The sequence below is a fragment of the Cyrtonyx montezumae genome, unplaced genomic scaffold (genome assembly GCF_038088225.1).
Source record: "Cyrtonyx montezumae isolate F1298 unplaced genomic scaffold, pur_monq_1.0 scaffold_2, whole genome shotgun sequence".
Classification (NCBI taxonomy): domain Eukaryota; kingdom Metazoa; phylum Chordata; class Aves; order Galliformes; family Odontophoridae; genus Cyrtonyx; species Cyrtonyx montezumae.
The window spans coordinates 60,342,531-60,359,247 of NW_027071936.1; the positions used below are offsets into that span (position 1 = coordinate 60,342,531).

General features: G+C 40.4%; 1 protein-coding gene across 1 annotated transcript in view; it reads right to left on the reverse strand.

The window, feature by feature from the left end:
* Positions 1-16,717, reverse strand: part of FAM193A (family with sequence similarity 193 member A) — a 73,297-nt gene that overhangs the window by 41,720 nt on the left and 14,860 nt on the right. The window contains exon 2 of the mRNA XM_065735847.1: positions 866-931. Coding sequence (XP_065591919.1) covers positions 866-931 — 66 coding nt within the window. The remainder of the gene's footprint in view (positions 1-865; positions 932-16,717) is intronic.

Here is a 16,717-nt window from a genome sequence, read left to right on the forward strand (position 1 = left end):
CTCAGTAAAATCCTAACAGAGTCTCCCAACTTGGCTGATACTTGCAGACAAGAACTTTAAAGAAAGATTTTAAGATCCAAACAAAAGCAAGATGTAGTCAACATGCTAAGAATGAAAAGTGGGATGGCCACACATGTAAGTGCTGACACTAAGTAGTTTACTTTTAAAAGGATAATAGCTAGAACCTGGACAAAAATCTAGATCACACAGATCACCAATTCCTGTACTAGTTTTGTTATGCTAAAAGCATGCTATGAATTGCCATTCTGTATTTACAGATTATGAATGCAGTGAACAACTGTGACTAGCTTTCTGAACAGCTTAGATTTTGGTCATGCAAATATTTTGTATTTCTCCTTAGCTTAATCAGAGTTGAGCTAAGGGTGTATTTTAAGCAAAGCAAGAGACTTTTTCATCGGTCAAGCTTAACAAAAAAAAAATAATGAAAAAAAGAGCTGGATCTCTGCAAGAAAACATCCAGTCTCACTTTCTCTCTCTGAAACATGTTCAGATATAACATTCACAAAGGAAAGTTGGAAGTAGGACAAACTGGAACAGAAATAACTGCCTCTGCTATGTATTTAGATTTATTTCCAAGAATAGCTTTATTACCATAAAACTGCATAGCTTTTTTCACGCCCATGTCCAATTTCAAGCTTATTATAACAATAAAACTTTATTTTCCCTGCTTTTTAAAGCTCGAACTGTGAAGTGATCAGAAACTGACTTCAGTTCTCAAAATCCTTAATGCAAACAAAACTGCAGATCTTTTCCAGGGTTTTCTTCTGTATGCCACACTGTAATTCTCTCTCCCATTAATACGAGTCTGCTGCCATACACACCCACAAAATCTGGCTGTGCTTACCTGAGAAACACCTGTGAACTCTGATCCAACGGAACCGTCTGTAAACTGTGCACCATTTAGCGAAACCTGGAAAAAATCAATAGCAGAATGGTTACAATAATCAAATTATATGCTAAAAACAGCATTACAAATAAAATAAATAAATAAATAACCTTGCCCCTGAATCTGAGGGCTGATAAAACAACTTCTGAAATTTCAGTGATTGACCGTAAACACGGATAAGTTTTTTTTTTTTTGTAATAAAATTCTACAGATGCAAAACTGAACAAGTTATGTCTTTCAAGCTTTTGCAGTACAGCTATTTTATTAGCAATCCATCTCTGATCAGAAAGAACTTATACAGGAAAAACTAAGTCAAAAGCAAAACAACTTTCTTCCCCTCTGTATTTGGTTGTTTGCTCTCTGCTTTTAAGCTTCTATTGTGAACTGAGACAATTACCAAAGATTCCTTCCTTTAGAAAGCTGAATACAATACTGCTTAGAAAAATGTGCCATGTTAACCAGGAAGGCTCTTCCATAGGAAGCCACTGAATTGCATCCAGCTATTGCATTGCAGTAGCTTTCCTCCTACGCCAGTCATAATTCATACAGAAATCTCTCAGATCTCTTCTGCACTGTGTTACAGAAGCTACACCAGATAGCAATGAAGTGCTTTTCAAAAGCCACAAGTGTTTTCATAGAGTATTATCTGCAGACACTAGAACAAGAGCAAAGTTAAGACAGCACACAAACTGAAGTCGATGATGGCAAAGAGCCCCAGACCACAGTGATGGGAAGAGGAATGTAAAGGCATTTGATTGAAAAAAGGAAGGGAGGAGGAGAGGTAGTCAAATTTTTTCTACTTCTTTTTTCTCCCCCATCGTCCATCCTTGTGAGCACTGGTTCATCTCTTGAATTTCAGACATAATTTAACCCATGCTTCCACTCCATCCCTCCTAGTTTTGGTAACCTCTTTTTGCTCTTCATTTTTCTACCCACTACTGTCTGATATTATTTTTGAGACCACTTCCAAGACAGCTACAGCAACTCCACTATTTAACTTGGGAACCTCAGCACCTCTGGTAACACTCGGACGTGTCAGACAATATTGTTGCCCTGCTAACAAACCCAAGACTTAAAATGAAGTTCCACAATATGAAGTACCACCCTTTGGTTTCACTCATCTCCAGACCAGTGAGTAGTTGCTTCATGAACCACTCAGATTTCTGGAAAGGCAGCATCTTCAGGCAGGCAGAGGATAACACACAATCTTCAAACAATTGCTTGGAAAGATACAAATAGGAAACAACCCAACTACTAATGTATTACACGCAAACTTTGAAGAGCAGGTATTTTAAGAAACACCTCCGTCTCACTCAACTGAAGCAGCTCAGGTCTGGAATGATGGTAACAAAAACTGTAACAAGTTCACTGCTATTATTATTTTTTAATTCACTTTTTGGAAAGTGGAAAAAAAGTAATATTTCTTCAAGGAAAGAGAACTTCCAAGTACTGTAGGTTGACTGCTCAGTGGGATATATATGTATTTGAAAACAAAGAATCTATTTCAGACTTCAGAACTAAATTGCTATCTGCGGCTCTAAGAACATTTTTCTGAGAAAATCCTAGTGAACAAATTCATCCCAAATCTCCACTTTTACACTGAGGAAATACATTTCCATTCTCTACACTCAAAGACCACAATCACACAAAAAAAGTGTCAGCTGTAGTATTGAAACATGTTGGTGTTCAGGGACCAGAAGAGCACCCAGAAACACTGGAAAAAGGTGAGAAAAATACTGGGATGTTTCCAATATCCGCTAAATGGCAAGGCAATACTGGATGTCAGGAATGCCTGCTCCGTGGAACAAGTTGCCTTGTCTTCTGTTAGTAGCACAGTGCCTCTTGATCTTAGGCACTGTGCATTACTCGATTCAAAATATTAGTATCAAACTCCCCAAATTTTGTGGTGGTGATAATATCTGGAAGAGAAACAAACGCGAAGAAATTTAAAATAAGGGTGTTTCGTTGTTTGGGTTTTTTTTAAACTACACAAGGTGAAACAAACAGAATCATTAGGAGTAAAATGTCTGTAGGCAATAAGGAGATTTACAACATTATGTGAAACAGTCAAAATATCACAAAAAAAACAATACACAGCAAAGACTTAGGAATGGGCAGGAAGGGAACAATGACTTGACAGGGAAGAGAGGGAGATGGCTGAATAGCATATTAGAGGAAATATTAGAAGAATCTTGTAAAAGCAGTCCAAATGGGGCTGAAACAATAGCAAGCTTAAAACAGACAGAAAAAAAATACAATGAGATACTCTCACCCAGAATTTAAAGAAACGAGGAGAAAAGCATGAATACTATAACCTTCACCTTTCTCAAAGCACTTGAGTAATATAGGGAGTAAAGAGCCTGTCAGGACCTATAAGGTTAAAGTAAACAAACATCAGATGCGTAAAGAAATGCTCAAACAAGAAAAGGTCCTGGCAGAAACACCGAATGCGTTCTTCTTGTTCACTATGGAGGAGCTGAAAGATATCCTCCCAGGGAAAGCCTTGATGAAAATGCACTGAAGGATCCCCTTCCAAGCAAGGCACTGACAGGAGGTGTGGGGGCAACAGGACATACGTGAACCAGCCATCAAGAGCAGATATCAGTCAACCAAGAGTCCTAGAGAAGCCTAATGATCTAACAGTTGCACTAATAATTACAATACAAAAACACATGCTTCCTACTTCACCACTAACAAAGGAGAAAAGTATCTAAAATATCTATTAAGATCCCACAGCAAAACATGGAAACCACCCTTGTCCTAAGTCTTTAGCAAGGAAGTACCTGATCTGACCAAGTTAACCAATTACTTCCAATTCTTCGCATTACTCAAGATGCTGCAGGATGGCAGAAGGACCTTACAAGATCTAATTACTGAGCAGTATGTTGACAGATACAATTCAGTGTGCATAAATTTAAGGAAGGAAAAATCTAGACAACTGTCAAATCTGGACAACCAAAAGCTCTTAAAAAAAAATTAAAAGATGTATGTGTGTGTATACATGTATACACTTATAGATAGATAGATCTGCATTTTAGTTATTGTAAAGCTTCTAGTTTCAAAAAGCTATTTTGTACAGGTAAATGCCAGAAGGAAAGCTGGAATAGATCAGGAAAACAGGAACTGTGCATGTCCTCTTCACTCCATGTTAACTGGGAGAAAATATTATCTTCCTTTCCTTTCTATAGACATTACTTACAATGGAAAAAAAACCAAACACTTTCTTGCAAGCTGCTGCCACAATAACTCACCTCTTTATAATCTGAATTTTCCGGAGAACAGGCAGACTATTTGCACAGGATAATTTGCACCAGAGACTACAAAGAAAGTGAGAATCCCAGTTGTGACCAACACTCCGAGCTCACCTGAGTGACCTTGACGAACTGGTTGAGCAATCAGAGCACACACACTCAAACAAAGTCTGTCATAATCTGCTGTAACAGCACGTTGCAACCAAAGCCAGAGCCGAGGGGTGAATTACTGCACTGGAAACACACCTCAGGCTTTCCTGGAGTGGAAGCCTGGTTATGTCACACCCCACAAAAACAGAGATGGAAAGTCTCATGAAAACTCAGGAAAAGAGGAAAAGCAGAGGAAATAATAAATTAAATTCAACTCATCAGCAATGAGCTCTCAGCAGTTCAACAGCAATGTGTTGCTGAAAAAAAAAATCATGGAAACATACAACCACTGAGATTGAAGGAGACCAATAAGATCATCTAGCTCAAACATCAACACATCACCACGTCCAGTAAACCACATCCCTCAGTGCCACATCTGTATGCTTCCTGAACACCTCCAGGGACAGCAACACCGTCACATGTCTGGGCAGCCTGCTCCAAACACAGCATTTAATCAGATTTCTCCTACAGGAAAAAAGATAGCACTTGCATTGACTCTGTCAAGTGCATTAGGAATGACACACACTGAAGACAATGACGTCACTGAGCACAGATTAAGGACACATTTCATTCTACGTGTCCTAATGTAACAAAGGTACTCTATACTAATTCAGTGTATTAGTTTATTTATTTATTTATTTTTACAGGGAGCTAAACAATTGCATTTGTTGAAACATCTGAGCCTATGCTTTCTATGAGTGTCACAGTAATACCAAAGCAACCTATCACTCTTATCTCTTCCACTCCCAGAAAAGCCTCCAGAAAGCCATCAGAATATCTAATCCATTCCGTATGATCTCCTGCCTGCACTTGGACCAAAAACATTCCCCACAGCTGCTCTGCACCAAGCTCTCTTGGGAGCACCCATCCCATCCCAGCAGCTCCCCATACAGCACTGCCCACCCCCAGCAAACCCACTGCACGCAGCAGCCTCGGTTCCTCCTGGGGGCACACCTCCCTTGTGCAGCCCAGTGGAGCTCTGCCTTGGGTGCTGTCCAGGCACAGGTAGAGCTGTTCACCTCCTCTTCAAGTCACAGCTCAGTATGTCACTGAGCTTCTGCAGGCAGATGAATGGAGCTGACAAAATCCTACGTGATTTCTGGATATGCAGAAAGTTTTCCCTGTGCCTTGAGAGATATAAGAAGATAGCCTAAATTTTCACTTTCTGAAACCAGATCTGTGCCCCAAACCCCTAATTGATTTAAGGATAGGGCATCATGGAAGTCAAGCACACAGATCACCTCAAAGAATGATTGTAAAACGTGCGTGAGATACAGGTTCAACACGATTCTAAAGAAAATGTGATGCAGGATATCTCTGGGCTGTTATGACTCGGAAAGCTAACACAGAAGGGTACTCTACACACAGACCACTGCTCCTCTCTCCATTCCTCTAGTACCAATCACTGCCAGGCAGGACAGCATGCTGGCCAGGCCTCTAGCACAGCAAGGTTTGTGGATTGTTTTCAAACACTGTTCCTTAGCGTTCTCAGTGGTGACTATAACCTCTGCAGCTAACTGATATTACAGTATAATATATCTTCAACATTGTGAAAAAAAAATACAACAATGCAATAAACCATCAATACACCTCCATGGAGGTGACCACCACTCCCTGTCCACAGTCAAGGAAATCCCACCCCACAGAGGCCCTTGACTATAAAGTTTTAGTAACAGAAGGCAGATATCTACACTTTTGTTTTTTCCATTTTGCTTTCCATTGTTAAGTAACTCGAGATTTTGCAGTGAGAGGTCAAGTCCTTTTAAGAAACCATACCAAAATCATATTTAAAGAGGATTAAGTTTTCTTCCTAGCACTACAGTACGGTGAATGTAAAATTAACAAGCAGGAAAGTAATCAGCAACGCGTAACACACTTCCAGGTTTATTAGCACAGCAACGCTCATGAAACTCAGGAAGCTATCAGAGTTAATTATTGTTTTAGACAAAAAGAAATCCTTTTTGGATTTAATTCCAAAAAGCTTTTAAGGAGTAACTTGTAAATTGGTATAAATATGTGACTGGCAACAGTGAACAGCTTGGAGGTTCCTACCTACCATGGTTTAACATGACACAGTAGCAAAACTGTAGTGAGCTTCATTTTTAGGGGGGCAAGGTGTATACGAATAAACATCTGCAAATAGTTTTGGTTATTACAGGGATAAAAGTACAAAATACCATAGCATCCAACACTGATTTAGAAGTAGCAGTGTCCTGCTTTGAAAACCGATACTATAACACCTGATGTGAATGCGATAATTACACATTTTAGTGACACAGAGCAGAATGCACTTGTACTTGTTCACACACGCTTGCTTGCCAGGGAGCCTCAGCATTGCAGGGGGCAGAGGAAGTGATTACTGAGGAGCTGCAGGAGTCACCAGCTGAGAGGCACCAACAGGGAATGCTGGGAAGGTTTCCCACAAAAAACGATCTTTGTTCCTACTATATGGATTGCAGAGGTACGAACAGAAACCAGAGAAATCACAGATAAGGTGGTGATAATCAAAATTCAAGTATCCGTATCAACTCAGCCTACTGATTAATTGTGCAGACCACTAATCCATTTTACCGAGCATAGTATTTCAAGTACAAACTCACAGCCTCCTCTATGATCCCTTCTGAGTTTTATTCTAGCACAGTCCAAACTGTTGAGATGGGAAAACTTTCCAATTAAGGAAAACGTAACCATAAATCAGTCAGTGAGACACGCCAGCCCCTTCACCTTCCTTCAACAGCTACTGGACTGCCTGCCATTTTACAATGAATCCACCTGAATTAACGAAGCCTGGGGAGAGGCAAGCATTCTGAGAAACGTTATAAGGCTTTGGCGACTCTCATTATACCCCAAAATTTGAAGCACCGAATTTCAATGTTATTCTCAAATGTGGATAAACTACCTCTTAGCTCTGAAATAATTACGTAGTGGGAGAAACAGAAATTGCCAGAAGTTGAACAGCTGCCAAGCTGCATTAGTGAGAAATCTGGCACCAGTTCCAGATGGCAGAAAGCCCTCCACATCAATACAGCTAATGTGTCCAGTTAATCCATACCTATGCTGGAGCCCAACACAGAGCACATTTACACTTAACGGCTATAGTACTTAATAGAAATCATTAATATCATAGCATGTCAGAGAGCTCGAACATTTCATCTCACCATACTGATCACAAGTAGAAATCACCAAATCTCCACTTGGCAGCCAGGGAGTAGCACAGGGGAACTGCACAAACCCCTCGAGGTCACAGAGGACATTTGGGGAAACAAGAGGAATCAAAATGAGATTTGTGGCAGAAGAGCACATTAGCCACAACATGCATCATCTGGCCATGACAACCAGCAGCATGGCACTAACACTGATTTAAGATGTTGTGTACAGACAGGTGGCTGCAGCAGGCTGGACATCTTGTGACTGTAAAGCACACTGGCCAGCTGCAGTACAATGCCTGCATCGTGCTTCACTGGGAATGATGTACCTAAGCACAGGAAATCAGTTGTAATGGGGAAGGAGGAAGAGAGACAATGTTGGCATCACAAAAAGATGATTCATTTAACTTGAGAGAATCGGCACTTGTTTTGTCTGTAAAGACAAGCAGAAGACAGAAAAATGCTGAGCAGATAGCATAAGTATTGCTCTCAATTACAAAACAAACACTCAGTTCCAGAAGCTAACAAGGCTGTTGCCAAGTAGGTCACTTATTTCACTCTCTGAAAGGTAAAGCATATAATTTTCAGCATGTTAGGAACAAGATATTAACACAAATCTATTAAATTTCTGAGATACAGCTGGCATCACGTAATCATCATGTTAACTCAAAATCTGGTACTTGCTATCCAAGTGCTTCCACATGAAGTATCTATAAACAAAGTGGCTTTTATCTAGTTTAAATTATGCTACCACCAAAAGAAAGCTTGTGTGATCCCAAGTAAACTTCATCTTAGCCAATAGTTTATTATCATTATTATATGTATTTTGTTTATAATTTCCTCACAAATGCTCATTATTCATACACTATCAGCTCTACAAGAATTCAGTTTGGTGACACTCCTATTGCCACTTTTATTTAACTGATGTAGCAATGTGGAATTGCAGTGCTTCACCTATCCATTAAAATTACTGAATAGGACTAACTTGCAAGACAGGTTCTTTGAAGGCTTCCCTCTGACAAGTCTTATTACTAAAAAGTTGTCACTTGGATTTATGTAAACAATACTAACTCAGTGGCTTAGTGAAGAATGTATCTAAAATAAATTTGCGTCAGTGATAAATGAGATCAAGCCAGCTGACAAGCTGAGGTGGCTTTACCTAGAAAACTTCATCTACCCTGCATATAGATTTGAACCAAGCTTACTACGAATGACTGAAAACCCCTGCAAAGTGGTCCTTCTCCCACCCACAAGATGCCAGATACAACTTGTGCTTCTTTTCCAACAGCAGTTCCTTAGGATGTTCAATATTAGGTGAAAGATTGTTAAGAGACTTTTCAACAAGCTGAAATTATTACAAAGGAAATACTTCTTGCAATGTGAAGCATTTATCGTTGCAGGGGTTCAGCCTAGAGAGAGAAATTATTAAAAAATGGAAATATAATTATTAGGCATACTCTGGATTTGTCCAGAGAGACCAATACCTTCTGGTTTAGCAACAGGGTTAATGCAGAGGGTGGAGTTCGGTGGGAGGTTGTCCCTGTCTCACTATTGGAGGGTTACCCAAAAAGAAAATGACAAGCCTCTCCTACCTCCTGCTAAAACTCAACCCCTAGTTACCTGGCCAACTTGGGCTGGAGGGGAGCAGCAAGTCAACCTCTACTCAACCACAAGGCATTTGTTTTTCCACTGTTCAGAAAACTGCTAGCCATGCACTGTTAGCAACTGACAGATCAAATATGTAGGTTTAAAAAATAAATAACTGTAAAAAAAGTATATATAATCAAAGTTTTGTTTTGCTTTTGAGATGACTTACATACACACACACAACCAATCTCAGAAATACAGCAGGAAGGAAATACAGCACTGAACAAAGCAGAGTAGCTTAAAAAAAACCAAAATAAACCTTCCAACTTTAAGTTCTTTAAGAATGCAGGACCTCTGAAAAACACTTCCTGTGAATGTACACAGAATTGTTTATTAACCAGATGCATTTTTTTTTCCCCTTCAGGTTGTCAGAGTCAAGATATAACATTTCTACTCTAATACAGTAATCAGAACAGACTGAACTCTTAGCAGCCTCAAACACAGGAACACAAATCCATCAAACCTTGACAAAACGATACGCTCAGGAACAGTCATTTTAAACAACATGGGCTACACTGCAAAAATACTGCAAGCATTCTAGGGAAGGTTTGGCAGTTTCTTCCCCCCCTCCCCCTTAAACAGTACCTACAACAGGCAACTTTGAAGCTGTACTTCCAAAAGAATGCTGATACCCTTATCCTGTAATGAGCTGCAAAGGAGTAATGTCTATATTTTAGTTCTTCCTCCTGTACTCTCAATTTCTCTTTTAGCTGAATCAATCTGAATTACATCCTTCAGGAAATGAGCACTTGCTAGGAAATACAGAGTTCATGAGTTATAGTCCCAACAACAGGAAAATGTTTGCACACAGAAAAAAAGCTACTATTTCTAAGAGAGTAAGTGGCATTCATAAAAGAACTGTAAAGGTGATGGAACATAGATCAGACTTTCATAAGGCCATGACCAGAAATCATTTGACATTTAAGCTGGAAATTATAGAAACATTATACTGAAGAGGAGTTATACATTTATTTACATTTAGTAAACAAGGAGAAATGCCTTCCTTGTAAATTAATTTGAATGATGCAGACCTTCAACTGTTAACTCTCTGAAACTTACAGATGGGTATATTTATTCTCATGACAAGCACAGCAATAACTTTCCCCTTTTCTCAAGTCTGATGTGACAACTAATAACTACCAAATATAATCCTAAGGGAAAAAATAAAAACCATAAAAACTAAATATGCAGTTGCGTTGTAGAACCAAGTGTCCAGATCCTACTTGAAGTGCTTCCTAAATCTGTAGACAATTCTAAGTTCAATTCCACCAATACAAGCAAGCCTACATAAGTCATACTTAAATATTTTTAAGTACTGCCCGCGCCATGCAAAATTTGTCTAACAAAGGCCAAGAATCTTCCTGCATTAATTCCTGAATTAATTCCTGCTTGGAGGTTTCCTCAAAAGACACCATCTAGCATAAACCCTATTTCAAGACTGCGGGAAGCAAGTGATATGAACCAGAATTCATCTAGGCTACAAATACTCAGCAATTTTTATTCTATCACCTCTTTTTCTTCATTATGCATTCAGATACTTCATCTGATGAAGAGTTTATTCTTTCAGAGGAGCAGCAAAGCTAGAAAGCTCCTGGCCCTTGAAAGCCAGGAGCACCTTCCTCAGGATCCCTCCTACCAAGCAGTCAGAAGAGCAGGCGCTCAGGAAGAATTCAGTGCCAGATACAAAATAACCATCCTATTCCTCCATCGGATACTATTACAAGTAGAGTCAAGGCCCAACCTACTCGGTGGGGTTTTTATGACAAAATAATCACTGCTTTTGTACCTAGGTGCCATCAGCACTGCAACCACAAACGTCTATATATCTGGGGTAACATGATACATGGCCACACTTGCATCAAAACTGCTTCTTCATCCTATATACTTGAGAGATTTTTTTATTTATTTTAATCCAAGACACTTTACCCTTTAGAAACTTCACTGAATAAAGTTTCACGTTTTCTTCCAAGGCAACAGAAACACAAGTTCACAGTATTACCACAGTTCCCTAAACCCACCAGGCGCATACCCATTTACAGCTGCAACAGTAATTAATAACCAACAGCTTTCCAGGACAAAAAGATAAAAGCCATAGAGAAGACAAAGCTTTCCTGTCTCTGCAGCCCAGCACACGTCCTTCCCGGAGGAGGATGAAGGCTTCCAAGCAACAGCTATTAATGGCACGGTGAGCAGTGCTGCGTGACGCCTCCTGTGGTTAATGGTTAATTGCCTTTCAGTGGGGAAGGATTGCTGCAGGAGAAAGCAAGAGGTCCTGGATGCCATGAGAAACACCTCTTACTTGCAGGTCTGATCTTGTCTTCCCTTCCTTTGAGCCCAAAGCCATCCACCTCAGCTCACAAGAGAGCTTAAAGTCTCAGAATGATAACTGACACCACGTTTAAAACCATAAACACATACTAGTGAAATACACATCATCTACCATAGTGAAATTCATACTGTATTGGAACAGATGAAAGATATTGCCCCTGGGGGACAACAGTAGTTTTATCCAACTGTCAAGTTTCCTTTTTAAACAGCATCACTGTTCAAATGGACAGCCTCAGCCCATGAGCCATTTTCTCACAGCATCATCAACAACAGAAAAACTCACTTTCAGAACAAAAACAGAACATTAATCTTGGTCATAAAATCTATGCTTACGTTGAATGAAAGAGAACAAGTGGAAAATGGATTTAACATGGAAATATTACAGTTTACTTCAACAAAATAATGACATGCCTTCATGTTCACTGCTCCTTTGCAGTGACAGGAAGAATCAAAACCCTATGTTTTTAAGTAGAAATGCCATACAAACCAGAAAGCCACAAACCAGCACATAAGGACATAAGCTTTGCTCATCCAGTCTATGATTTTATCTTAGTTCTTTCCCTAACAGCAACAACAAGAAAAGGCATTTTTCAACAAAACCCAGCAAATGGCAGTATGAGGCTCTCAGCTCTTAAGCTGTGCAGCCAAAAAACTACAGTATGCCTGTGTGCCATCGATTACTTAGCTGAATAAGAACATTCATTCAACTAAAGCCAGCAGCAATTAATATCATTAATATCATCTCCAAATTTTGTATTGCATCCATCTGGGATACTGTGTGGAAACTGGAAAACAAATATCAGAAATAGTTTTGTTTCTACTTTTGTTTTTAAGCATTATGACTGCACCCATACTTTATGATTTGTACTGATAACTCTTTCTTTCATCTTAAGTTATTATCATCATCTTTATACTTCACACTTCCAATTTTTCAGTCACTAGCTTCCTCCAAAATCAAAATATTTCTCATCTTAAAGGAACACCAAATAACTCAGAAGAGCTCGGGGGTTCACAAGCATCTCCTGCAGTATTTGCAACCAAACACTTTCTCTGAGATATGAATTCTTTACCAGGACTTGGAATTGAATGGACAAAAGGATTTGCCTTAATGGTTTGAGCTCATCCCAAAGACTGCTATAAGGAAACATGATTCTAAGATGCATTGTGCTGTATTTTTTAGACACTGTTAAGTACCAGTGCTGCTTGAAGCCCTCAAAAATGCTCACTAACTTGAGTTTCGTAAATGTATTGACAATTGGAAATATAAGGTATGAAATAAAATCAAATTTAATACTAAGCTACAACAGGAGGAGAAGAATCACGTCTTTTACTTATTAAAATATATTAATTAGTTGTATTCTAACTGTTTCCTGCAAACCTTAAATGTAGTTCCCCAGTTGACAAGTGAAATGGCAGAAGAAATACAGAGTAACAGAACTTAATAGCGGAGAAGCTCAGACTTGAGTGAAGGAGATTTGCATCTGTACTGCCTAGCTGCGCAGTCCCCAAAACCCAGGCTTTTCCAGGTAAAAAGAGAGATCTTGTTTTAATTGCTCACGTCCAAAATTCACTAGATGCACACACTCCACACATAACCCTCACCTTCTTTGTAGCCAAATATGACACAGTCCAACACAACCAATCTACCTTCTATCAGGTTCTGCCTTCCCTCTCCTAAACCAATGCCCCACAGTTTTACAGTAAATATGCAGCAGCATATGCTAAAGAAATACCAAAAGCTAATAATTAACCTAATAGTTAAGATCATTCAAACACGTGTTCCCTCCCCAGTATAACAGCCAGAAGTGTTCTGAGCAGTTAAAAGATGCAGAATTCACTCAACTAGAGCTGGCAAGAACCAACCATGCATATGTCTTTTTCTTTCCTAACACACAGCTGTCAGAGTTTAATCTGCTGTTCATACTTCAATCCCAAACAAGAATACATAAAACTAAGAGGACTGAAGCAAAACAAAAAGCCCTAAGAATGTGTCAGCCTTTCCCTCCGAAAAATAAGCTGTGCTTGTTCAAAGGCAGGTTTAAGATACCTAAGACAAACATTTAGGAATTAATTACTTGACCAGATATCTTCAGAGAAATCTGCAGATGCTCTAGAACAGGCCTTAACTGATTAATCAGGAACACTGGTAAAGGGTTAACCATGCTCACTCTTGACAGCAAGGTCTCCTGAGACATGAAGGAAAAGCCATGCATGAGAAATAGCTTTTTCCAACTAAAACTAAATTTTCCTACTGTGGTAGGTCCAACTAAAAACAATATGTGAAACCAGTTAGGTTCCTTTTCCCCCCACAACTGAGGAATGAAGCTGTCAGGTAAATCGCACATGCTGTATTTGGACAGGAACAGACAACTAAGGCAGAGAAAGCTCTCTGGTTCCAGGTGCCTTCAATCCTGCAAGATGAGCATCAGTAAGGTGCAGAGCCCTAGTGTAATAGCCAGACTTAAAGAACAATCATCAGAATTACAGAAGACACAGCAAGTAAGTGTTAACATGGGAACTGAAAAAATCAGTTAGAGGCCCTACTTGGAACATGGAGCTAATGAACTGCAAGTTGAGCTAGCATCCATATCACACTATCTGTCTTAACACCTCATTATCCCAAAACTGTCCAGCTCCAGCTGTCCACTGTATATTCATACATCATACAGTTTATTAATTTTCTCACAGCCAAATGAAATACACTACTGAACCATAACATCTGGTGTGCTCCACCTTCCACTCTTGTAATTGTTCTCTGCCCTCCTTCAGCCCCAAGTAACTCACTGCAGCAGCTACTAAGGGAAACAGAAATTATGTATATCAAGTCTAACCTACAGACAGACATATACTTTCTTCAAGGTGTCTGTTCAGTGTTCCTTCATCACATCAGCTACTGCTCCTGGTTGATCTTACATGCAGGTACTGGTTACACTGCTAACACAGACTGAGAACAGGAAAGAAGCAGTAACACATCCCTGAAGAAAGCAGAGGCTGAAAAGTTCCCAACCAGCCCTTCACACCACAACTCAGAGATGAACTAATTAATCATGCAGACAACACCAATCCCATGTGCTTGGAAATGGTACCAGAAAGAAACTGCTTTATCTAATCCCATGATGAGGCTCCGCAGGCTGAAGAGCAATAACGAGGAAGATTTCAAGGAATTAAGACATTAAAAAAGCCTATCCTGCTTGCTAACCTAAGTATGGTGATAGGATGAAGTGAAATGGTCACAAACTGATGCACAGGAAGTTCTGCACAAATGCGTGTGGAAACTTCTCCAAGGAGTTCAAGACCTGCCTGGACACCTACCTGTGCAACCTGGTGCAGGGAGCTGGTCTCTATGATCTCTAGAGGTCCCTACCAACCACTATGATTCGGTGATTGTGTGCAAAGAATTTACTTCATTAAACAAGCAAACACAAATGTTTCAAAATAAGCATTGGAAACCCAACAAAAGACCAAGAAGCTAGAGAATGTAATTTTCCACATCAAGTTGATGTGAAACAAGCAACCAATGCACCATGTTAACGATGTGCACTCTAGCATATGATGAGAAAATGAGACAGAAACATGATCAGGACTATGATTTACTGCCTCAAAGTCTATTCCCAGTTTGAAGAATAACAAAATGGGGACACAATCAGTTCACAGAAGAAAAAAATACTAAATAAACTAATTCCAAAAGCCAGGTGATGTTATGCCGTATAGCTAACGGATATAAATACCACAAAGCACATGAGCACTACCAAGCTGCAACCTTACTACACACCGCCAGAAACAGTGAATAAGTGGATGATACTTCTTCTGAGCATGAGGCAGAGCAAGGAAAAGCACAGGATCTCTTCACAGAATCATGTGTCATGTTTTTATGATATTTGGTATTGGTATTTCACATCATAACATCATGTAGGGCAGTGAGAGTTAATGAATTAATGTTCCAGCTCCATGGATCATCAACAGCTCCAGGTACATCTGTCTGAATAGAGAAGAACTACGTACTCCAGAGGACTTTGTGTTGCTTTGCATTTAATCTGTTTTCCACTCAGAGAGAAAGATAAGAACTGTTTGCGTGTCATGAGACACAGTCTCTTCCCTTTCAGATCACCCAGCAGCGGGTGCTCGCTGCCGTCTCGCCTTCAGCGTTTAGTGTTTCAGACACCCTCTCCTCTCATTTTATTTGATTTATTAGCTTCAATCCCAATTATACTGTGTTAATTTGCATTCTGATACCTTATTTAGGTAAATTAGCTTTCCTCCTCGGATCATCATTTTGTTTTTAGGCCCATCTCCCCTATCGTCTTTTCCCTTTCCCCTTCCTTCTCCCCAGGGCGTGGGTCACCCATCCCAATCATCACAGAACCGGGCTGAAGCAGCCCATGTACCATTGTCACAGAGAATTGTAGGGGTTGGAAGGGACCTCTAGAGATCACAGAGTCCAACCCCCTGCCAAAGCAGCTCCCTAGCCCAGGTTGCACAGGTAGGCATCCAGGAGGGTCTTGAACATCAGAGAAGGAGACTCCACCACCTCTCTGTGCAGCTGTGCCAGTGCTCCGTCACTGCACTGTGAAGAAGCTCCCACGCACATTCGTGCAGAACTTCCTATGCTTCAGTTTGTGGCCATTTCCCCTCATCCTATTGCCACACACTGCTGAGAAGAGTTCGGCCTCATCCCTTTGCCTCCCGCTCCTTAGATATTTATAGAGGGGATCTGATCCACATCTGAGTCTTCTTTTCTCAAGGCTGAACAGACCCAGGTTGCTCAGCCTTTCCTCATATAAAAGAGGTGCTCCATGCCCTTTATCATCTTTGTAGCCCTCTGCTGGACTCTTTCCTTGAGATCCCTGTCTTTTCTGTACTGGGGAGCCCAGAAATGGATGGAATGCTCCAGGTGAGGCCTCACCAGCGCAGAATGGAGGGGGAGGATCACCTCCCTTGACCTGCTGGCCACACTCTTTTCAATGCACCCCAGGATCCCACCGACCGTCTTGGCCAGCAGGGCACACAGCTGGCTCATGGCCAACCTGTCATCCACCGGGGCACCCAGGTCCCTCTTCTCAGAGCTCCTCTCCTGCAACTCATCCCCCAGCCCATACCAGAACATGCGGTTATTCCTCCCTAGGTGCAAGACTCTACACTTGCTCTTCTTAGACTTTATCTGGTTCCTTTCTGCCCAACTCTCCAGCCTGTCCAGATCTCGCTGAACGGCAGCACAGCCTTCCAATGTGTCAGCCATTCCTCCCAGCTTTGTATCATCATCGAACTTGTTGAGGGTGGACTCTATCCCC